The sequence below is a fragment of the Oncorhynchus gorbuscha genome, linkage group LG21, assembly GCF_021184085.1.
Source record: "Oncorhynchus gorbuscha isolate QuinsamMale2020 ecotype Even-year linkage group LG21, OgorEven_v1.0, whole genome shotgun sequence".
Lineage (NCBI taxonomy): Eukaryota > Metazoa > Chordata > Actinopteri > Salmoniformes > Salmonidae > Oncorhynchus > Oncorhynchus gorbuscha.
The window spans coordinates 34135205-34160075 of record NC_060193.1 but is presented as its reverse complement, the minus strand read 5'-3'; the positions used below and the strand labels follow the sequence as shown (position 1 = coordinate 34160075).

Sequence of the window (24871 nt, the reverse complement as noted above, 5' to 3'; positions counted from 1 at the left end):
CAGAACATCATTAACTAATGCCTGAAAAACAGCTGGCGCATTGGCGAGACCAAACGGCAGAACCCGGTACTCAAAATGCCCTAACGGAGTGTTAAACGCCGTTTTCCACTCGTCCCCCTCTCTGATGCGCACGAGATGGTAAGCGTTACGAAGGTCCAACTTAGTAAAGCACCTGGCTCCCTGCAGAATCTCGAAGGCTGATGACATAAGGGGAAGCGGATAACGATTCTTAACCGTTATGTCATTCAGCCCTCGATAATCCACGCAGGGGCGCAGAGTACCGTCCTTCTTCTTAACAAAAAAGAACCCCGCCCCGGCCGGAGAGGAAGAAGGCACTATGGTACCGGCGTCAAGAGACACAGACAAATAATCCTCGAGAGCCTTACGTTCGGGAGCCGACAGAGAGTATAGTCTACCCCGAGGAGGAGTAGTCCCCGGAAGGAGATCAATACTACAATCATACGACCGGTGAGGAGGAAGGGAGTTGGCTCGGGACCGACTGAAGACCGTGCGCAGATCATGATATTCCTCCGGCACTCCTGTCAAATCGCCAGGTTCCTCCTGAGAAGTAGGGACAGAAGAAACGGGAGGGATGGCAGACATTAAACACTTCACATGACAAGAAACGTTCCAGGATAGGATAGAATTACTAGACCAATTAATAGAAGGATTATGACATACTAGCCAGGGATGACCCAAAACAACAGGTGTAAACGGTGAACGAAAAATCAAAAAAGAAATAGTCTCACTGTGGTTACCAGATACTGTGAGGGTTAAAGGTAGTGTCTCAAATCTGATACTGGGAAGATGACTACCATCTAAGGCGAACATGGGCGTAGGCTTCTCTAACTCTCTGAAAGGAATGTCATGTTTCCGAACCCATGCTTCGTCCATGAAACAACCCTCAGCCCCAGAGTCTATCAAGGCACTACATGTAGCACCCGAACCGGTCCAGCGTAGATGGACCGACAAAGTAGTGCAGGATTTTGATGGAGAGACTTGAGTAGTTGCGCTCACCTGTAGCCCTCCGCTTACTGATGAGCTCTGGCTTTTACTGGACATGAATTAACAAAATGTCCAGCAACTCCGCAATAGAGGCACAGGCGGTTGGTGATCCTCCGTTCCCTCTCCTTAGTCGAGATGCGAATCCCTCCCAGCTGCATGGGCTCAGTCTCTGAGCCAGAGGAGGAGATGGTTGCGATGCGGAGCAGGGAAACACCGTTGATGCGAGCTCTCTTCCACGAGCCCGGTGACGAAGATCTACCCGTCGTTCTATGCGGATGGCGAGAGCAATCAAGAGTCCACATCTGAAGGAACCTCCCGGGAGAGAATCTCATCCTTAACCACTGCGTGGAGTCCCTCCAGAAAACGAGCGAGCAGCGCCGGCTCGTTCCACTCACTAGAGGCAGCAAGAGTGCGAAACTCAATAGAATAATCCGTTATGGACCGTTCACCTTGGCATAGGGAAGCCAGGGCCCTAGAAGCCTCCCTACCAAAAACTGAACGGTCAAAAACCCGAATCATCTCCTCTTTAAAGTTCTGGAACTTGTTAGAGCAATCAGCCCTTGCCTCCCAGATAGCTGTGCCCCATTCTCGAGCCCGGCCAGTAAGGAGTGAAATGACGTAAGCAACCCGAGCTCTCTCTCTAGAGTATGTGTTGGGTTGGAGAGAGAACACAATCTCACACTGCGTGAGAAAGGAGCGGCACTCAGTGGGCTGCCCGGAGTAGCAAGGTGGGTTATTAACCCTAGGTTCTGGAGGCTCGGCAGGCCAGGAAGTAACAGGTGGCACGAGACGTAGACTCTGGAACTGTCCAGAGAGGTCGGAAACCTGAGCGGCCAGGTTCTCCACGGCATGGCGAGCAGCAGACAATTCCTGCTCGTGTCTGCCGAGCATGGCTCCTTGGATCTCGACGGCAGTGTAACGAGCGTCTGAAGTCGCTGGGTCCATTCCTTGGTCGGTTCCTTCTGTCATGCAGGTGAAAGAGGACCCAAAAGCGACTTGGCAAAAACAGAGTCTTTAATCCAGTAAAGTAAATACAATCAAAAAACACAACTTTCACTCGAAATGACGAGGACAAACTGGAGACTCGATCTTGAACAGCAGGTGAACAGCAGGTTGCCTCGGGAAGGCACTTGAACCAGACAGACTCAGACACCTGCTCACCACGCAGCATCTGAGGAAAACACGACACGACAGGGCGATACACAAACACAGCACGGTGAATTCTAGACAAGGAACCGACAGGGCAGAAACGAATAACAAGGAGAGAAATAGGGACTCTAATCAGGGAAAAGGATCGGGCACAGGTGTGGGAAGACTAAATGATGATTAGGGGAATAGGAACAGCTGGGAGCAGGAACGGAACGATAGAGAGAAGAGAGAGCGAGAGAGTGAGAGAGGGAGGGGGAGAGAGAGGGATAGAAAGAGGGAAAGAACCTAATAAGACCAGCAGAGGGAAACGAATAGAATGGGAAGCACAGGGACAAGACAAGATAATAAATGATAAAACATGACAGTTTTACTCACGTCGGCTGCAGTGAAGGAGAGTCCGCAGGTTTTGGTAGCGGGTCGTGTCAGTGCACTGTATTGTCCTCAAAGCGGTCAAAAAAGTTATTTAGTTTATCTGGGAGCAAGACACCCTGGTCCGCGACTGGGCTGGTTTTCTTTTTGTAATCCGTGATTGACTGTAGACCCTGCCACATACCTCTTGTGTCTGAGCCGTTGAATTGCGACTCTACTTTGTCTCTATACGGACACTTAGCTTGTTTGATTGCCTTACGGAGGGAATAGCTACACTGTTTGTATTTGGTCTTGTTTCCGGTCACCTTGCCCTGGTTAAAAATAGTGGTTCACACTTTCAGTTTCACGCGAATGCTGTCATCAATCCACGGTTTCTGGTTTGGGAATGTTTTAATCGTTGCTATGGGTACTACATCGTCAATGCACTGTCTAATGAACTCGCTCAACAAATCAGCGTATTCGTCAATGTTGTTGTTGGACGCAATGCGGAACATATCCCAATCCACGTGATCGAAGCAGTCTTGAAGCGTGGAATCAGATTGGTCGGACCAGCGTTGAACAGACCTGAGCGCGGGAGCTTCTTGTTTTAGTTTCTGTCTGTAGGCTGGGAGCAACAAAATGGAGTCTTGGTCAGCTTTTCCGAAAGGAGGGTGGGGGAGGGCCTTATATGCGTCGCGGAAGTTAGAATAACAATGATCTAGGATTTTACCAGCCCTGGTTGCGCAATTGATATCCTGATACAATTTAGGGAGTCTTGTTTTCAGATTAGCCTTGTTAACCCAGATCCGGGAGAATTGTCATCAACTACACTAATTAGCATTACGCAACGGTCAAAAAATATTACTAGAAAATATTAATATTCATGAAATCACAAGTGAAATATAGTGAAACACAGCCTTTTGTTTATCACCCTGTCATCTCAGATTTTGAAATTATGCTTTACTGCCAAAGCAAGACAAGCGTTTGTGTAAGTTTATCGAAGTTTATCGATAGCCTAGCATAGCTTCGGATGTTTTCACTCACGAGACTCCCAGTTAGACAGCAAATGTTCCTTTTGTTCCATAAAGATTATTTTTATAGCCGAAATACCTCAGTTTCTTGTCCACATTTTGTTGAGAAATCCACCGGAAATTGCGGCCACGACAATGCGGAAATTAGATTCATAATATAGACAGAAACATGGCAAACGTATTTTATAATCAATCCTCAAGGTGTTTTTCAAATATCTATTAGATAATTTATCAACCGGGACAATTGGCTTTTCAGTAGGATAGCGAGAGGAACAATGGCCTTCTTTGTCTATTACGCACAAATCACTCTGAGAGCCACCACCTGACCACTGATGCAATGTTGTCGTTCACGCTCATTTTTCAAAATAAAAGTCTGAAACTGTGTCTATTGGCTGTAGACACAGTAGGGAAGCCATAGAAAAAGGAATCTGGTTGATATCCCTTTCAAATCAAATCAAATGTATTTATATAGCCCTTCGTACATCAGCTGATATCTCAAAGTGCTGTACAGAAACCCAGCCTAAAACCCCAAACAGAAAGCAATGCAGGTGTAGAAGCACGGTGGCTAGGAAAAACTCCATAGAAAGGCCAAAACCTAGGAAGAAATCTAGAGAGGAACCAGGCTATGTGGGGTGGCCAGTCCTCTTCTGGCTGTGCCGGGTGGAGATTGTAACAGAACATGGCCAAGCTGTTCAAATGTTCATAAATGACCAGCATGGTCGAAACTGGAGCAGCAGCACGGCCAGGTGGACTGGGGACAGCAAGGAGTCATCATGTCAGGTAGTCCTGAGGCATGGTCCTAGGGCTCAGGTCCTCCGAGAAAGAGAGAAAGAAAGATAGAATTAGAGAGAGCATACTTAAATTCACACAGGACACCGGATAGGACATGAGAAGTACTCCAGATATAACAAACTGACCCTAGCCCCCCGACACAAACTATTGCAGCATGAATACTGGAGGCTGAGACAGGAGGGGTCAGGAGACACTGTGGCTCCATCCGAGGACACCCCCAGATAGGGCCAAACAGGAAGAATATAACCCCACCCACTTTGCCTAAGCATAGCCCCCACACCACTAGAGGGATATCTTCAACCACCAACTTACCGTCCTGAGGCAAGGCCGAGTATAGCCCACAAAGTTCTCCGCCACGGCACAACCCAAGGGGGGGCGCCAACCCAGACAGGAAGATCACATCAGTGACTCAACCCACTCAAGTGACGCACCCTTCCTAGGGACGGTATGAAAGAGCCCTAGTAAGCCAGTAACTCACGCACCAAAGTACATTCATCTCTAGGAGATGGTTTCCTTCCTGAGCGGTATGATTGCTGCGTGGTCCAATGGTGTTTTACTTGCGTACTATTGCTTGTACAGATGGACGTGGTACCTTCAGATGTTTGGAAATTGCTCTCAAGGATGAACCAGACCTGTGGAGGTCTACATTTTTTTCTGAGGTCTTTGCTGATTTCTTTTGATTTTCCCATGATGTCAAGCAAACAGGCACTGAGTTTGAAGATACTCCTTGAAAGATATCCATAGGGACAACTCCAATTGACTCAAATTATGTCAATGATGCCTATCAGAGGCTTCTACAGCCATTACATAATTTTCTGGAATTTTCCAAAATGTTTAAAGGCACAGTCAACTTAGTGTATGTAATCTTCTGACCCACTGCAATTGTGATACAGTGAAATAATCTGTCTGTAAACAATTGTTGGGAAAATTACTTGTTTCATGCAGAAAGTAGAAGTTTTAGTAGTAGTAGTTGCCAAAACTATAGTTTGTTAACAAGACATTTGTGGAGTGGTTGAAAAACAAGATTTAATGACTCCAACCTAAGTGTATGTAAACTTCCGACTTCAACTGTATATATAAACACTCATACATCGACACATACATAAACATACATACAAACACTCATACATATACACACATATATATTTACATATAGATTTCTTTTGAAAATATAAAATATATTTCCTGCAAACCCTACCACCCCTCCCCTAGTTGGAGTAAACTAACAAACAATAACACTTAGGCTTATATACTTCCAGTTTATACGTATTATATACAGTGGAGCAAAAAAGTATTTAGTCCGCCACCAATAGTGCAAGTTCTCCCACTTAAAAAGATGAGAGAGGCCTGTAATTTCCATCATAGGTACACTTCAACTATGACGGAGAAAATTAGAAAAAAAATCCAGAAAATCACATTGTAGGATTTTTTATGAATTTATTTGCAAATTAGGGTGGAAAATAAGTATTTGGTCACCTACAAACAAGCAAGATTTCTGGCTCTCACAGACCTGTAAACTTCTTCTTTAACACCTGCCATATTGAATTTCTATTTGCCATATATTTTTCATCTGTGCTGTGATGCTTCACATAAGTTCTGAACCTTTCTATTCTCATAGTTTCTACAGATTGTAAATTAAAGATAAACATTTTTGATAAACGTATTATTATATTATTGATCGATTGACTAGGACTTTTCAAATCACCCAGTATTGCTATCTGCAGCGTTGTCGCCAGGTAAATGTTGCAAATCTTCAGCCATTCCTGGACCTGTGACCAAAAACAAGCTACATATGGACAGCACCCAAATAAATAATCAAATGACTCTGCCTCCTCGCAGCAAATCTGCAGAGCTGGGAAGGTTGTTTCCCCCATATACATAACATTCTATTGGTTGCAAGAATATTGTACAATAATTTAAATGGAAAAAATCAAAGTTTTGAATCCGGTGTCATATTGCGTGTCAATTCATAAACTATGTGCCATGGAATTGGTATACTGAAAATCTCTTCCCAACTATCTTGCAATCTATATGGCACAGTTGTCAATTTTTTGGTCCTTAATATGAAGCTGCTATATATTTTTAATTATCAAAATTTGCTTTAATCAATGTTGGTTTTTAATGCAGGGCCAGCAGACAAGTTCCTTACTTATCCCCCTTCCACTTGCCTCTTCCATTTTTGCGGTAATGCTGCAATTAGTTGGTTGTAATTTTGGGAAGAGCAGACTTTTCCATATATTTGAGTTAGCTGCATGTGTGACATAACTCCATCAGTCCTATTTATGATATAATTTACAAAGATTGCATTTTTTTCAAGATTAAGGGTTTACAGGGTAGCTTTCATTAGGTCTGAATGCCTTATATGGAAACACTACAACAAAAGGAGTCTGTATTGAAAACATGCCCGTGTCAGGGGAGACATCTGCTCGGCTGCTCAGTCCTGACCCTGGAGGTCTGTCGTCTTATGGGATGTCACCCTGGCCGTAGCCTAACAAACCCCAAAACCAATAATGAATGTTTCACGAAGATCCTCAAGCTGAGTGGGGTGTGTTGGTTTGGAGCGCTACAGGGCGTGGATCCCTAGGGACAGGATGGGGCGATCCAGCTATATTGTGTGCAAGTAAAAAGTGCTCTACAGTACTACTAGGCCTATGATATGAATTATACTGAACAAAATATAATTGCAACATGCAACAATTTCAAAGATTTTGCTGAGTCCAAGGGAAATGTGGGATGCAGATTGTTTTGGGAGAAAGTTGAGTTTTATTCTAGGCTGGGCAGTCTGGCTGTAATTTGACATGGAGGATGTCTTAATAAAGACAATTAAAAGTCTTTGTACTTTGTTAAGAGTTGTTAATTTGTTAGGCTATTGGTTAAAGGTGCCACACAATATTGATTATTTAATTACATTTGATCTAGTTCAGTCTCATCAATCACTTAAACATATTTAATGATGATTAATTAGCTTGATGACTGTGGGTTTCTTTGCTTCTAAATAGACACATTGGATTGTGTAGAAATGCAGGAAATGTGCTTTAGATGGCCAAAAAGGTCCCCCCCTATTCCAACTATACTGAAAAAGCTTCTTCCTGTGCTTGTTGAACATAATAAACCGCTCCCTAAACGGCTCTGGATGTGTACCAAACTCATTAAAAGTAGCAGTATTAAAGCCTCTCCTGATAAAGCACCCATTCCTCTCGTTTTTATGGAAAAAGCTGTTCCTCAGCAACTCACTGCCTTCCTGAAGACAAATAATGTATACGAAATGCTCCAGTCTGGTTTTAGACCCGATCATAGTACCGAGACCGCACTCGTGAATGTGATAAATTACCTTTTAATGGTGTCAGACCAAGGCTCTGCGTCTATTTTCGTGTTCCTAGTCCTTCGTGCCGCTTTTGACACCATTGATCACCACATTCTTTTGGAGAGATTGGAAACTGTAATTGGTCTACGCGGTAAGTTTTGGTGTTTCTCAAGGTTCCGTTCTAGGACCACTATTTTTTTCACTATATATGCTACCTTTAGATGATGTCATTCGGAAAACACGATGGGATGTACAGTCGTCTCAAATTAAACTGTGAATGACCTCTGCTAATCTGGACCCTGATCTTTCTTTTGACGAACATATCAAACATATTTAAAGAGCAGTAAGGGCTTTATGAATACATTTGATTGATTGATTGATTGATTGATATAGAATGTTGTACTATACTGTAGAATACAATTGTAAATACATAGTATTGTCATGTTTTGTCTTATATTGTCTTGTCATTATGCTTTCCCTTCTGTTCGTTTCCCCCTGCTGGTCTTATTAGGTTCGTTCCCTTTTTCTATCCCTCTCTCTCCCCCTCCCTCTCTCTCCTCTCTCTATCGTTCCGTTCCTGCTCCCAGCTGTTCCTCATTCTCCTAACTCACTCATTTAGTCTTTTCACACCTGTCCCCTATCTTGTCCTCTGATTAGAGTCCCTATTTCTCCCCTTGTTTTCCGTTTCTGTCCTGTCGGATCCTTGTATGTTGTTCGCTGTGCTGTGTCATTGTCTCGCCCTGTCGTGTCTTGTCTCCTTCAGATGCTGCGTGTAGCAGGTGCCTTAGTCTGCTACGGTCGGTGCCTTCCCGAGGCAACCTGCAGTCAATGCTCGAGTCTCCAGTCTGTCCTCGTCACTACGAGTGGAATTAAGTTTTTTCATGTTTTGTTTTCGTCTTGAGTTTTACTGGAATAAAGACTCTGTTTTCGCTAAGTCGCTTTTGGGTCCTCATTCACCTGCATAACAAGTATAATATAGTATTTTTTATATGGGTGGCTCTGATTTGCTGTATCTATAGAAGGATGTAGGGGATTGTTTTTCCCAACAGCGAAGCGGCTAGCTAGGGAGTGAAGAGCTTTGATAAAAATTTTGGCCCACCTCATGATTAATATATTGTATGTAGTCTTGGGTGGTTTAATCTTTTAGTACTTGACAGAGAGAGAGGTAAGAAGAGAGATAGAGAGATGAGGTGGTGAGGGTGAGTCAAATTAAAACCCTTCTGATCACAGGTTGTATAATGAAAGATGGAAAAAGAGGGTGATGACAAAAGAAGGCCCCTATGCTCAAGTGTCAATATGACTACACAATAAGGCAGTTAGGGCTGAGTTAGGGCTGAGTAAATACAGATAATGTCATACTGTGCATAGCCTACTGTAAAGACACACACAGGTTAGATTTGTGGTCTTGCGAGCCCTCCCGGTTTGAAAAACTGTAATTATTGTGTGTTTGTGTGTGGAGGAGTCTGCTGCTGTCTTTGGTGTATGAGTAATGTGCTTGCTGCAGCCAGCTCATTCTGTTTTCAGAGGGATTTATCGTGGACACCATAAGACATGAGCTCACCCTCCGTCATTACAATGGAAGGCATGGCCACTTGCTCACTTGGCACACAGCAGATCAGACACCGGCCTCAGAGAATTAAGTTGGTAGCCCAAAGCAAAAAGCTTCAGCCGTCCAATCACATGATCTGCGTGTGTGTGTGTGTGTGTCTGTGTGTGTGTGTGTGGCTGCAGCTGCAGGGCAGTGGCAGAGAGCTCCAGGTGCTCTGTACATAACCTAATGATAATGACGCTGTCCAACAGCATGCTTGTCTGGAGCTGAGCGCAGAATGGGCAGGGCAATTACTTTACCCATCAACTAATGCTACATTTCTGCTTGTGTGTGTGTGTAATGTTTATCCAAATGAGAGAAAGAGAGAGAAGGGGAGTATCAGTTCATGTTCAATGAGTACATATAATGCACCTGTGTGTGGCTGTTTGGAGCCAAGAACAGCAAGAAAAAACATTCTTAAAACCTGTTGAACCAGGTGAGGTGGGCTCATGCGAATTTTCGCAGCTTTTTGTTAAAAATCGCGCAACATTTCAGCACCCTGCTACTCATGCCAGGAATATAGTATATACATATGATTAGTATGTGTGGATAGAAAACACTCAGACGTTTATAAAACTGGTTAAATCACGGCTGTGACTATAACAGAACGTGCGTTTCATCGAAAAGTGCAGGAAAATCTGATCACTGAAAATGGGAAAATATATCCATGCGCCACTTCAACCAATTGTTAAACGTGAACCACATTAAATGGGGCCGAGGTTGCAATACCTACAGCTTCCACACGATGTCAACAGTCTTGTCATTTGTCTCGGATTTGTTTCTTGGTCAAACCGAAACAAGGCAGTGCATTTTGTCCGGTCTCCGACCGGATGTTTTGGTTGAGGAATATTTGGACACGATATCAGGACGTGGAGCTATTGAATATACATCGCCCCGTGATCATTTTGATAGATTATTAACGTTTACTAATACCTAAAGTTGCATTACAAAAGTACATTTACATTTACATTTAAGTCATTTAGCAGACGCTCTTATCCAGAGCGACTTACAAATTGGTGCATTCACCTTATGACATCCAGTGGAACAGTCACTTTACAATAGTGCATCTAAATCTTAAAGGGGGGGGGTGAGAGGAATACTTATCCTATCCTAGGTATTCCTTAAAGAGGTGGGGTTTCAGGTGTCTCCGGAAGGTGGTGATTGACTCCGCTGTCCTGGCGTCGTGAGGGAGTTTGTTCCACCATTGGGGGGCCAGAGCAGCGAACAGTTTTGACTGGGCTGAGCGGGAACTGTACTTCCTCAGTGGTAGGGAGGCGAGCAGGCCAGAGGTGGATGAACGCAGTGCCCTTGTTTGGGTGTAGGGCCTGATCAGAGCCTGGAGGTACTGAGGTGCCTTTCCCCTCACAGCTCCGTAGGCAAGCACCATGGTCTTGTAGCGGATGCAAGCTTCAACTGGAAGCCAGTGGAGAGAACGGAGGAGCGGGGTGACGTGAGAGAACTTGGGAAGGTTGAACACCAGACGGGCTGCGGCGTTCTGGATGAGTTGTAGGGGTTTAATGGCACAGGCAGGGAGCCCAGCCAACAGCGAGTTGCAGCAATCCAGACGGGAGATGACAAGTGCCTGGATTAGGACCTGCGCCGCTTCCTGTGTGAGGCAGGGTCGTACTCTGCGGATGTTGTAGAGCATGAACCTACAGGAACAGGCCACCACCTTGATGTTAGTTGAGAACGACAGGGTGTTGTCCAGGATCACGCCAAGGTTCTTAGCGCTCTGGGAGGAGGACACAATGGAGTTGTCAACCGTGATGGCGAGATCATGGAACGGGCAGTCCTTCCCCGGGAGGAAGAGCAGCTCCGTCTTGCCGAGGTTCAGCTTGAGGTGGTGATCCGTCATCCACACTGATATGTCTGCCAGACATGCAGAGATGCGATTCGCCACCTGGTCATCAGAAGGGGAAAGGAGAAGATTAATTGTGTGTCGTCTGCATAGCAATGATAGGAGAGACCATGTGAGGTTATGACAGAGCCAAGTGACTTGGTGTATAGCGAGAATAGGAGAGGGCCTAGAACAGAGCCCTGGGGGACACCAGTGGTGAGAGCGTGTGGTGAGGAGACAGATTCTCGCCACGCCACCTGGTAGGAGCGACCTGTCAGGTAGGACGCAATCCAAGCGTGGGCCGCGACGGAGATGCCCAACTCGGAGAGGGTGGAGAGGAGGATCTGATGGTTCACAGTATCGAAGGCAGCCGATAGGTCTAGAAGGATGAGAGCAGAGGAGAGAGAGTTAGCTTTAGCAGTGCGGAGCGCCTCCGTGATACAGAGGAGAGCAGTCTCAGTTGAATGACTAGTCTTGAAACCTGACTGATTTGGATCAAGAAGGTCATTCAGAGAGAGATAGCGGGAGAGCTGGCCAAGGACGGCACGTTCAAGAGTTTTGGAGAGAAAAGAAAGAAGGGATACTGGTCTGTAGTTGTTGACATCGGAGGGATCGAGTGTAGGTTTTTTCAGAAGGGGTGCAACTCTCGCTCTCTTGAAGACGGAAGGGACGTAGCCAGCGGTCAGGGATGAGTTGATGAGCGAGGTGAGGTAAGGGAGAAGGTCTCCGGAAATGGTCTGGAGAAGAGAGGAGGGGATAGGGTCAAGTGGGCAGGTTGTTGGGCGGCCGGCCGTCACAAGACGCGAGATTTCATCTGGAGAGAGAGGGGAGAAAGAGGTCAGAGCACAGGGTAGGGCAGTGTGAGCAGAACCAGCGGTGCCGTTTGACTTAGCAAACGAGGATCGGATGTCGTCGACCTTCTTTTCAAAATGGTTGACGAAGTCATCTGCCGTGAGGGAGGGGGGGGGAGGAGGATTCAGGAGGGAGGAGAAGGTGGCAAAGAGCTTCCTAGGGTTAGAGGCAGATGCTTGGAATTTAGAGTGGTAGAAAGTGGCTTTAGCAGCAGAGACAGAGGAGGAAAATGTAGAGAGGAGGGAGTGAAAGGATGCCAGGTCTGCAGGGAGGCAAGTTTTCCTCCATTTCCGCTCGGCTGCCCGGAGCCCTGTTCTGTGAGCTCGCAATGAGTCGTCGAGCCACGGAGCGGGAGGGGAGGACCGAGCCAGCCTGGAGGATAAGGGACATAGAGAGTCAAAGGATGCAGAGAGGGAGGAGAGGAGGGTTGAGGAGGCAGAATCAGGAGATAGGTTGGAGAAGGTTTGAGCAGAGGGAAGAGATGATAGGATGGAAGAGGAGAGAGTAGCGGGGGAGAGAGAGCGAAGGTTGGGACGGCGCGATACCATCCGAGTAGGGGCAGTGTGGGAAGTGTTGGATGAGAGCGAGAGGGAAAAGGATACAAGGTAGTGGTCGGAGACTTGGAGGGGAGTTGCAATGAGGTTAGTGGAAGAACAGCATCTAGTAAAGATGAGGTCGAGCGTATTGCCTGCCTTGTGAGTAGGGGGGGAAGGTGAGAGGGTGAGGTCAAAAGAGGAGAGGAGTGGAAAGAAGGAGGCAGAGAGGAATGAGTCAAAGGTAGACGTGGGGAGGTTAAAGTCGCCCAGAACTGTGAGAGGTCCTCAGGAAAGGAGCTTATCAAGGCATCAAGCTCATTGATGAACTCTCCGAGGGAACCTGGAGGGCGATAAATGATAAGGATGTTAAGCTTGAAAGGGCTGGTAACTGTGACAGCATGGAATTCAAAGGAGGCGATAGACAGATGGGTAAGGGGAGAAAGAGAGAATGACCACTTGGGAGAGATGAGGATCCCGGTGCCACCACCCCGCTGACCAGAAGCTCTCGGGGTGTGCGAGAACACGTGGGCGGACGAAGAGAGAGCAGTAGGAGTAGCAGTGTTGTCTGTGGTGATCCATGTTTCCGTCAGTGCCAAGAAGTCGAGGGACTGGAGGGAGGCATAGGCTGAGATGAACTCTGCCTTGTTGGCCGCAGATCGGCAGTTCCAGAGGCTACCGGAGACCTGGAACTCCACGTGGGTCGTGCGCGCTGGGACCACCAGATTAGGGTGGCCGCGGCCACGCGGTGTGGAGTGTTTGTATGGTCTGTGCAGAGAGGAGAGAACAGGGATAGAGAGACACATAGTTGACAGGCTACAGAAGAGGCTACGCTAATGCAAAGGAGATTGGAATGACAAGTGGACTACACGTCTCGAATGTTCAGAAAGTTAAGCTTACGTAGCAAGAATCTTATTGACTAAAATTATTAAAATGATACAGTACTGCTGAAGTAGGCTAGCTGGCAGTGGCTGCGTTGTTGACTTTGTAGGCTAGCTGGCAGTGGCTGCGTTGTTGACACTACACTAATCAAGTCGTTCCGTTGAGTGTAATAGTTTCGACAGTGCTGCTTTTCGGGGGCTAGCTGGCTAGCTAGCAGTGATGATTACGTTACGTTGCAGTATTTCAAAGTGTTTTGTGAAAGTTTATCGTCGACTTTTTTAAGTTAAAAAAATGACGTTGCGTTATCAAACTCAGTTTTTTCCTTGATTACACAGTCTTCATAGATCGATATCTAGACTATATATGGACCAATTTAATCGGTCCATATAGTGATATTTATGGGACATCTAGGAGTGCCAAGAAAGAAGCTCGTCAAAGGTAATGAATGTTTTATATTTTACTTCTGCGTTTTGGGTAGCGCCAGCTACCACAAAATCTGTCGTGTTAGGTGACGTTGCAGTATTTTGGGGGTACATGCTATCAGTTAATAGCTTCTCATGCTTTCGCCGAAAAAGCATTTTACAAATCTGACTCGGTAGCTAGATTCACAACGAGTGTAGCTTTAATTCAGTACCTTGTATGTGTATTTTAATGAAAGTTTGAGTTTTATCAAAAACTATACGTGGCGCACTTGAAATTTCCGCTGATTTGATCCCCACAGCGGGAGCTAGTTCCTAACAAGTTTTAACCAGAGGGGAAAACCCACTATTTCAGGTTGTCTAGACGGGAACTTTTTCACTCAGGCCCACAGTCCAGCATTGGGGAACATCAAGTGGCGTTGAGCTAGACGTTTCTGACAAGTTATAAATAGCTCTCAAAGGTATGCAATGACTGACATGACAAGATGAAAATTGATGATGCACTACCCAATTTCGAAATTGCACCTTGTGCATTCTACTATTACAACCTTCAAGAGTAAGTTGAAAGCCAGACTGAGTTTGAGGCCCACAGTGTGAGGCCCACTGATCTAGATGATCAGTAACAACCTCAGACTGCTGCAATGAGAAGCATGACAAAGGTCTGGAGGCGAAAAGTTAACCATTTTATTACATTAAAATGTTCCGTACAAACAATGCATACACACTATTTCATATTGCTTCAGATATAAGTTTATATTTTTCTGTTAGAATAACTCCAGTTAAACAACTCTGTAACAAAATGCAAGTACAACATTTATGAAAATATAAATATCTCTAAACAGGTAAGTCAGTCCTGACCATAAAAAGAATACAGTAGAAACATTCATTACCAGTATGTCAATTGTGTCGCCAACATGTACGTTTTTAAAAGTAATTCAAGTTACATGACATACAATAATAGCATATACTGGCTTCCATATGGACACATTCAAATATACTCTTAACCTGGCAATATATTATAAGTGGACTTATACGTCTTCATTAGTAAAGATAATACATTTTCTCTATAATTCTTCAACATAATCACAGTAAAGCACTCAAACAATTCGGTCATGATGTAAGTTATATAAGCCTTACAAAATGGACCATTGTCAATGTTTGGACCATTGTCAATGTTTCCTTGAGAGCAATGAAATATGTTACAGCTTAATACTGCTTAAAATACTTAATACTGCTACTTTAATTTACCTTTGGGCCAGCGTCTCAACTGCTGAAAAAAAGTTAACATACAATTTGACAGAATAGCCCTTAAAAGGTTTTATGGAAAACAAAAATGTTAGGGTGCTGATGAGTCATCCTTGACTGATGATATCTTTTAATTTCACACACCTCTCTCTCTCTCTCTCTCTCTCTCTCTCTCTCTCTCTCTCTCTCTCTCTCTCTCTCTCTCTCTCTCTCTCTCTCTCTCTCTCTCTCTCTCTCTCTCTCTCTCTCTCTGTGTGTGTGTGTGTATAAGCTGTAAAATAGAAGACTTTGTAAGGCATGGATGCATATAGCAAGATGCAACATTATGCTCAATAGCGGTGTCCGCTTAAAAACAAATAATCCATGAACCAGAAGACTTAGACCAGCTGTTAATAGATGTTTATACCTGTTTATAAATATCCTCCTCAAATTCAACACTGCCACTAAAGTACCTTAACTCTCAATAATTGTTCTTCTTTGATAATTTCAATCAATAAAATTGATTATGTATGCTAGTATATGTATCTCCGCATATACTGTGTTTACAAATTCCCTGCGTCTTCGTAATTCTCAGTAGTCTGCATGAAAATGAAATACATTTTAATATCCAGGTACTCACTTTGATTGCATTAAGAAAAACATAATTTTTTTAAGGAGTTGCACAAATTGCAGCAAGCCAAAAGAGATTTATAGTTCTTTTTTTTTCTACAGTACCAGTAGATGTAAATAAAACAAACATAGATATTTCTTAAGAAAAGCATGTATAAGGAAGAGTATTCAAGCTCACTGGAATGGCTTTGGATATGTAAAACAGAGAAATGTAAATATCAACTTTGTTCTTCAAATGCAAAAGGACACAATGGCAAAACAATAGATTAAATATATATTTTCTATATATTTATTCTAGTTTTCAAACCATAAAAAACAACTTCATCATGTGAAGAAAAAAACTAAAACGATACCATAAAGGTTGTCATACATGACTTGAGTGCAGTATTATAGTAGTAGTCAGTTTGTACCCAGGAGACTGACATCTGCAGCTAATTCAGGTGGCTGTAAACAAGAGTAAACTGCATTCCCCCGAGAAACCTCATACATCCACCTCAATCCCACCTACCTAGAATCTTCGCCCATTGCTCCACTCTCCCACTTTCACTGCAATAGTTCGTTCTTTTTGGTGGGGATGGTGGTCTCAGCCTCTCCAGAGTCAGACACATTGATGGGGCTATCCCTGGAGAAGACCTCGGTGGACTCCCTCCACAAGCAGTCTGCAATGGTCTTGAAGGCGTGGTTGCCACACTTGGGCCTTATCTTTTGTGAGGCATTGTTGACGATCTGCCGACTGTTGGATGTGGCAATCTTGATCTTGAGCGCGGCATCCACCCTGTCCACCACCGTATAGGTGCCAATACTGCCATCCTCGAAGCCAATGATGATGTTGAGCGCTCGCTGGCACAGGCAGAGGAAGGTGGGCGTCTTGTAGAGGGAGCATGTCCCGATGCTCTTTCCATCTGCCAGACGCATCACGATCAGGTTGGACACCACGCCCACCTCGTCATCCTCATTACTGTTCCGGAAGCAGACATAGACCAGGTAGCGCCCGTCCCTCGACAGCTTCTGCCGCCAGATGATACCGGCGGCGTGGACAAGTCTCAGCTTGCCGCTATGAAGATCCAACACGTTAATGTTCTCGTCACCTTTGGAGATGATTCCCAGTTTCCCATTTGGTGAAATTTGGAACTCCTCCAGATTTTTTAGGAAGTTAGTAGGCAGCTGGACCCGTCTGCAGACAGACTCATCTGCCACACTCCATATAAACACAGTCTCTGTAGATGTGATGAAGACAACAAAGTCTGGGCAGTCAGGAATGAGTTTGAAGTTGATAATGCTAATGCCATCGTCACAGACAAACTTCTTGGAAATACTGCCTGACCAGAGGCTAACAGCGAGCAGCTTGTTTTTTGTGATCCCCACTAGGAAGGTGTTTGCGGTGGTGATCAGTGCATTCTGTAGGGTCACCAGGATGTTGCACACCTTGTGTCCAGTGGCCAGCCTCCAGACTCGGGAGCAGTTCTGTTCGCAGAGGGAAACCACAAACTGGTCATTGTGGGTCATCAGGAGCTGAGATATCTTCTGTCCGTTGATGCGAAAGATGTTTTCGCCAGTGGCCGTGTGCCAGATGTACTGGCTGCACTTGTCATCCGACGTCACCATGAGTTCCCCAGAGGATGTCAGGACACAGTTTTCCACCAAGCCCTCATGCTTGAAGACAGTCTCTATGAAGCCTGTGCTGAAGTTCCACTTGTGGATGGCTTCAGAGCCGTCCATGGTGAACACAAAGTCCTCCCTGCCAGAAAGCTGTAAGCTCTGAATCTTCTTGCCTGTTTTGTCAATGTTGGACATGGCTGTAATGATGTCAATGTCCCAGACTGATAGCACTCCACTGCTGGCCACAGACAGGAGCAGGTTGTGGTGGATGGACTTGATGAGTTTGACAATGGCCCCAGAGATCTCAATCAGGCTGGCCATGCACTGCCCACTGTCTCTCCTCCACACAAATATGGATGACGTGTTCTCCATGGAGGCCACAATACTTTGGCCATTTTTTGAGAGGACTGCAGCCACGAATCGCTCAGCGTGCTTGGCCTTGAACTTCTCTGCCATCTTCCACAACTTGGTGTCCAGGACCTCAATGCTCTTGTCTTTGCAGATGAGGATGGAGCGCTGGTCTTCTGACAGCTCAATGCCTACGACCTCGTTCTCATCCCCCCGGCAGTCATAATCTTCCATCAGTCTGGGGTTGGTGATCTCTTTGGTGTTCCACACCGACAGGCTCCCCTCATTATCGATCATCACCATCTGGTGAATGGTGTCCAGGACCAAGATGGACTTGACAAATCCCCCGGAGAACTGCGACGTGACCGTAGCTAGCTTGTTCCCCAGTCCCCAGGTGGAAGATGGACGTGGTGTTGAGGTACTGACCACAGAAGGCGTACATTCCATCCGGGGAGCATTGGACGCAGGTGACCTCATACCAGCAGTGGAACAGGTAGAGGGGCCAGCCGTAAAGCAGATCGATGACATTGACATCTTTACTGGCCTCTAGCCAGGCCAAGGCATGATGGCTGGACAGGGTGAACCCATTAATGAAGGCCACCCCTCCTGTGATACCACAGTGCTTGGAGTTCTTAATGTCCACTTCGGACAGCAAGCAAGACTTATGGTTGTCATATATGAGTAGCGTGTTCTTGGTGGTTGCCACAACCAGGTACTTCTCGTCGCTGGTTAGCCTGATTCCCAGGACAACCGAATGGGCCGTGTCTATCTGCCGGAGGAGCTGCCTGCTCTCCACATCCCATGTGCTCACAGACCCATCCTCCAGGGCCACAAGTACGATGTTGGGGGCTAGGGTGGGCAGGATCTCCACGATCTGCATGTAGCTGGAGCACAGCGGCAGCCTTTCAGGGCTGTAGGTGACATCCATGGAGGAGTGGAGGGGCACAATGGAGCAGTATTTGGGGCCGTCCTTGTCGCATTCCAGGAGGAGGTGTTGGAGCTTGGGTAAAGAGGTGACCACAGGGAGGAGCCTCTGCTGCAGCTCTGCGGACAGGGATGCCGGGTTCTTCATCACTTTGATCTTGATGCTGCGCAGCGTGGTGGCCAAAAACTTGAGTTCTTTCTCCTGGGAGTAGTTGTAAGCTACATCTATGTCGGTCAGTGCCTTCTCAAACTGCCCTATCTTGATCATGGTGTAGAGCCAGCTAAAGTTCATGATAACCCCGTACATGAGGTCGTCCATGCGGCCGCTCCGAGTTAGATGGTAGAGGAGCTCCGTCATCTTCCTGTGGTTGACAAAGAAGATATCAGGCTCCAGAAGGTTGCACTGGAACACCCAGGGCTGCTCGGGGGTCTGCCTGTCATAGGAGTACTTCTCGGTGGATGCTTCTTTGTGGGACGGCTGCTGGGAGTGTGGATTCTTGTGTTGGGAGATGTTAAGCGAGGCAAAGTGGTTGTTGTCACAGTGGAAGATCTTTTTCCTGCCTCCCGACCATGCCCCCAGGAAGTATTCGGCTAGGAGGCTGTGCATCTGGTGTACATCCTCCTCGTTGCTAAGATACAACTTCTGGGCGATGAGTTGCAGGTGTCTGTTGGCCCACATCATCAGGGTAACATTATGCACCTGCCTTTCCAGCAGGTAACCCTCCAGTTCCTCTTTCAGTCTCGCAACCAGGTCATAAGAGATCCTCAGTGGGTTTTTTAGATTTGAACTCACCATGATATCTCCCAACACACTGTTATCCAATGACAGAATATCTTCCAGCTCTACCTCCGTTAACCCCACATTGGCCATGGTGATGTATCCCAGTGACCTGAATACAAACCGCTGCCCCAGCTTGTTCTCCACAGAGTAGAAGAGCTGCTCGATGCTCTCGTGCACGGTGGAGCACAGTGACTTGTCATCCACATCCTTGTGCGAGCGCCAATGCACCACCTCCTGGTAAATGAGGTTGACAAACATGGGAAGCGTACACTTGGCCAGCGCTTCATTGACGTAGATCTGCTGTCCCGAAGTCACCTTTCTCTTCAACCCCAGCAGCTGCTGCTTCAGTATCTGACTACAGGCCTTACGGTCCCGCTGCACCAGCTCTACGTAGCGCCCTTCATCATGAATCAAACAGCGGAGCTTCTGGAGGATTCCGTGTTTGTTGGGTAAAGTGGAGACCACGATGCGGACAGTGCGAGGCAGGTGGGCGGGGAGCCACCACAGCTCACGGGCCTCGTCGGCTTCCGAGAGCTGCTCCAGGGCATCCAAGATGATGACCAGGGGCCGATGGAAAGAGGGCTCCCCCAGCAGGTTGACTAGCAGCTCCCTCATCTCCTGGATCTTGTTGGGCAAGAAGTGGATCAGGCAACGGTAGTTGATGGCTATCTGCTCGCAGATGCTCTGGAGGAGGGTGCGCAGGTTTGTGGCGAACTCGGAGGAGCCCACAAAGCGAACAATGACAACCGGGTCTGTCTCAGGACCCATCTCTGTCTGGAGCCACGTGTAGGCCTGGAAACAACAAAGAGAGAGAACATAGATTTTGCAACATTCTCAAGGTTAGATGTCTTTCATGAAAGAGCTCTGTGACACAACACACAGAGACCAGACTATGTTGTCAATAATGGATTGCATTTATAAAAAACGTTTCCAAAGTCTCAAAACATCTCAAAGTGCTCTCCATTTTGAGGAAAGGGTTATCTTTCTAGGAGTAACTAGTTTTGTCATTTTTTACAAGCTTTTTGCAATCATTTCCCACACATTACACTTTAAAATGAGTTTCAATAATTATCCTGTATGCAACCCATATAACCCTGCCTGACTCAGGAGACAATAAACAATCAGCAGGCAACATAAAGCTCTACTAAAGAGGAGGGAGCTGGAATTACTATTTAGAAGACATGGGGCGTGATATGATGCCATGGTTGGAGTTTCAAGTTTCATTAGCCGTATGTACGGTGTACACACCGTCCCAAAAAATGTTTACCTGCAGGTTCTACTAATGAGGCTACTACTGTGTTGTGGGACTGAATAAGAGCTGAATGAGTCAGGTTTTTCTGTGAGTTGGTGGTGACCTAACATAATCGTTTGTGGTGCTTTCGCTGTAAAGCCTATTTGAAATCGGACACTGTGGTGGGAATAACAACAAGATTACTTTTAAAACGGTATGAGATACATGTATGTTTGAGGAATTTTAATTATGAGATTTCTGTTGTTTTGAATTTGGCGCCCTGCACTTTCACTATCATCCCGTTAATGGGATTGCAGCCCTAAGAAGATAAGAACAATAAGAAATAAAAAAGATAAGAATATGAACATAAAGTAAATGGCATAAGTATAATTCCAATTCATGATCCAGTGTTTGTCGATCGTAGGAAATTATTGCACATCTGAGCAAACAAAGTAATAATTAATGCAAAAATAGCCATAAAAAGAAAAGTAGAGTAGGAACCGACAAGATGCACACCCTCATCAGCACAGCAGTGCACAGAGGAGAGATATTTGCTTCAGTACTGGGTATTTTGTCCCCTGTGGCCAGTGTATAAAGTCAGAACATCTGCTGTCTCAGCCATTGCCTGTCAAGGGAGTACCTCAAGTCTCGATCCTAGGCTCCACACTCTTCTCAAGTTACATCAACAACATAGCTCAGGCAGTAGGAAGGTCTCTCATCTATTTGTATGCAGATGACACAGTCTTATACTTAGCTGGCCTTTCTGGCCCCTCCCTGGATTTTGTGTTAAACACTCCACAACAAAGCTTTTTTAGTGTCCAACAAGTTTTCTCTGCCCTTAACACTGTTCTGAACACTTCCAAAACAAAGGTAATGTGTTTCAGTAAGAAGAATGCCCCTTTCCCCACAGGTGTGATAACTACCACTGAGGGTTTAGAGCTTGAGGTAGTCACCTCATACAAGTACTTGGGAGTATGGCTAAACGGTGCACTGTCCTTCTCTCAGCACATATCAAAGCTGCTGGCTAAATTTAAATCTAGACTTGGTTTCCTCTATCATAATCGCTCCTCTTTCACCCCAGCTGTCAAACTAACCCTGATTCAGATGATAAGCTTCAACCAGTGGGTCTTGTACCATGTTTGTGGTTTGTACCATGTTTGTGGTGCTACCATGTTGTGCTGCTGCCATATTGTGTTGCTACCGTGTTGTTGTCATGTTGTGTTCCGTTCTACCTATGCTAGATTACGGAGATGTAATTTATAGATCGACAGGTACAATAAGGGTGCTCTTGAGCATCTAAATGTCCAATACCATTTGTCCATCAAATTTGCCACCAATGCTCCTTATAGGACACAACAATGCACTCTATACTCCTCTGTAAACTGGCCATCTCTGTATACCCGACACAAGACCCACTGGTTGATGGTTATTTATAAAACCCTCTTTGGCCTCACTCTACCCCTATCTGAGATACCGATTGCAGCCCTCATCCTCCACATACAACACCAGTTCTGCCAGTCGCATTCTGTTAAAGGGCTCCAAAGCACACACATTCCTGGGTTGCTCCTCCTTTCAGTTCGCTGCAGCTAGGAACTAGAACAAGCTGCAAAAAACTATCAAACTGGACAGTTTTACCTTCATCTCTACATTCAGAGACTCAATCACACTCCTACTGACACTTGTGACTGCTTCTGGGGATGCATTATTGTCTCTCTCGTTTTGCCCTTTGTGCTGTTATCTGTGCCCAACAATGTTTGTACCATGTTTGTGGTGCTACCATGTTGTGCTGCTGGCATATTGTGTTGCTACCGTGTTGTTGTCATGTTGTGTTCCTACCATGCTGTGTTGTCATGTGTTGATGCCATGCTGTAATTTTGTCTTAGGTCTCTCTTTCTGTAGTGTTGTCTTGTCTCTCTTGTCATAATGTATGTTTTGCCCTACATTGTTATTTTTAATTCCAGCCCCTCCGTCCCCGCAGGAGGCCTTTTGCCTTTTGGCAGGTCATCATTGTATATAATAAATTGTTCTTAACTGACTTCCCTAGTTAAATAAAGGTAAAACAAAATTACAATAATAAGTTGTTTAAAATCTGATAACATTCAGTATCAAAAATATGAAAAACCAGAGAACATTAGAAAGGGGGCTGAACTCAGTTTGTAGAACTAATACATTATTCAAGAGATTCAATCCTGTGAACATTTTAAGCTTTGCCAAGGCCATGAGCTAAACAGTGAAAATGAAAACATTACTCAAGAGTAAGATAGAAGCAGCCTGCTCCCAGATCTGTTTGTGCTTTTGCCTACTCCATTGTCATTGTCAAGCCAAACATGTTTCGCATGACAATTCCATAAGGAGTTGGCAAGAGAGCAGAAAACGACTGGCAACCAGGCTAAGATAAAAACACCCAATGACTTTCCCATAATGAAAGAGATTTTATGAATCAGCGCTACTCTCTGTTTCATCCATATTCATAGTTTAATTCCAGAAATTAACGAAGGCCCCCTGCTGTGATTCCTAGAATCATTAAACATAATTTGACACTTTCGGAGAAGTTCTTGAGGCTCTGAGATAAGCTACAGAAGTGTGGGTGTGTGAGAGTTTGTGAGAGAGCCAATGTGTGCATCTGTGTGTGTGTGCCTATATGTGGTACAAATATGTATGTGCATATGTGAGTTGGTTTGTGTATCTCGGTGTGTGTGACGTGTGTGAGAAAATATGTGAGCACGTGTGTGTGTGTGTGGAGTGCATGGCAACTCCAAGGAGTGTACGGCTGGTCTCATGACGTGATCTTCCTGTCTGGGTTGGCGCCCATCCCTTGGGTTGTGCCGTGGAGGAGATCTTTCTGGGCTATACTCGGCCTTGTCTCAGGATGGTAAGTTGGTGGTTGAAGATATCCCTCTAGTAGTGTGGGGGCTGTGCTTTGGCAAAGTGGGTGGGGTTATATCCTTCCTGTTTGGCCCTGTCCGTGGGTATCATCGGATGGGGCCACAGTGTCTCCTGATCCCTCCTGTCTCAGCCTCCAGTATTTATGCTGCAGTAGTTTATGTGTCGGGGGGCTAGGGTCAGTTTGTTATATCTGGAGTACTTCTCCTGTCTTATCCGGTGTCCTGTGTGAATTTAAGTATGCTCTCTCTAATTCTCTCTTTCTCTCTTTCTCTCGGAAGACCTGAGCCCTAGGACCATGCCTCAGGACTACCTGGTATGATGACTCCTTGCTGTCCCCAGTCCACCTGGCCGTGCTGCTGCTCCAGTTTCAACTCTTCTGCCTGCGGCTATGGAATCCTGACCTGTTCACCGGACGTGCTACCTGTCCCAGACCTGCTGTTTTCAACTCTCTAGAGACAGCAGGAGTGGTAGAGATACTCTTAATGATCGGCTATGAAAGGCTAACTGACATTTACTCCTGAGGTGCTGTACCCTCGACAACTACTGTGATTATTATTATTTGACCATGCTGGTCATTTATGAACATTTTAACATCTTGGCCATGTTCAGTTATAATTTAACATTTAACATTTAAGTCATTTAGCAGACGCTCTTATCCAGAGCGACTTACAAATTGGTGCATTCACCTTATGACATCCAGTGGGACAGTCACTTAACAATAGTGCATCTAAAACTTAGGGGGGGTGGGGTGAGAGGGATTACTTAACCTATCCTAGGTATTCCTTAAAGAGGTGGGGTTTCAGGTGTCTCCGGAAGGTGGTGATTGACTCCGCTGTCCTGGCGTCGTAATCTCCACCCGGCACAGCCAGAAGAGGACTGGCCACCCCACATAGCCTGGTTCCTCTCTAGGTTTCTTCCTAGGTTTTGGCCTTTCGAGGGAGTTTTTCCTAGCCACCGTGCTTCTACACCTGCATTGCTTGCTGTTTGGGGTTTTAGGCTGAGTTTCTGTACAGCACTTTGGGCAGAATTCTGATGACAGAATTAGCGGTAGTGACAAAAGTCTGTGAGTCTGCTCCGGGCGATAGGCTGTGTCAACAGATCCATCATTCCATACCTCCCTCCATTCCCCCATCACTCCTCTTATCCAAAAACACAGACCACCTCCCCACTCATCCTGGCCATGTACAACTCCTGAAGGCCACAGAAGCAGAAGCAAGACAAAGCAAATCAAGAAAAACAGGGGCATCCCACTTTAATGTCTATCACTGATCTCTGCGACAACTGCTGGAGTTATGTATTTGAAGCAACGATCTGAACAGTCTATTTCACCTGTGATAAATTATGTGTCAACCGTGATATATTAGAGGTGAAATAATCTTACTGTGTCTGTGTACACAACTATGATAGTGTAGCCTACCACAGTCCTTCTCTAACTCCTATCATCCCTCTCCTTTCCACCGTTGTTCTGTCTTAATCTATAAACAGCATGTTTCATCCCTGTCTCCTCA

The 24871-nt window shown here is 45.6% G+C and overlaps 1 protein-coding gene across 1 annotated transcript in view; it reads right to left on the bottom strand.

Annotated features, from left to right (window-relative positions):
* Nucleotides 1-15231: 15231 nt before the first annotated feature.
* LOC124007735 (NACHT and WD repeat domain-containing protein 2-like) overlaps nucleotides 15232-24871 on the bottom strand; it is a 98784-nt gene continuing 89144 nt past the window's right edge. Inside the window, 2 exon segments of the mRNA XM_046318466.1 lie at nucleotides 15232-17919; nucleotides 17921-20038. Coding sequence (XP_046174422.1) covers nucleotides 16138-17919; nucleotides 17921-20038 — 3900 coding nt within the window. The 3' untranslated portion in view covers nucleotides 15232-16137.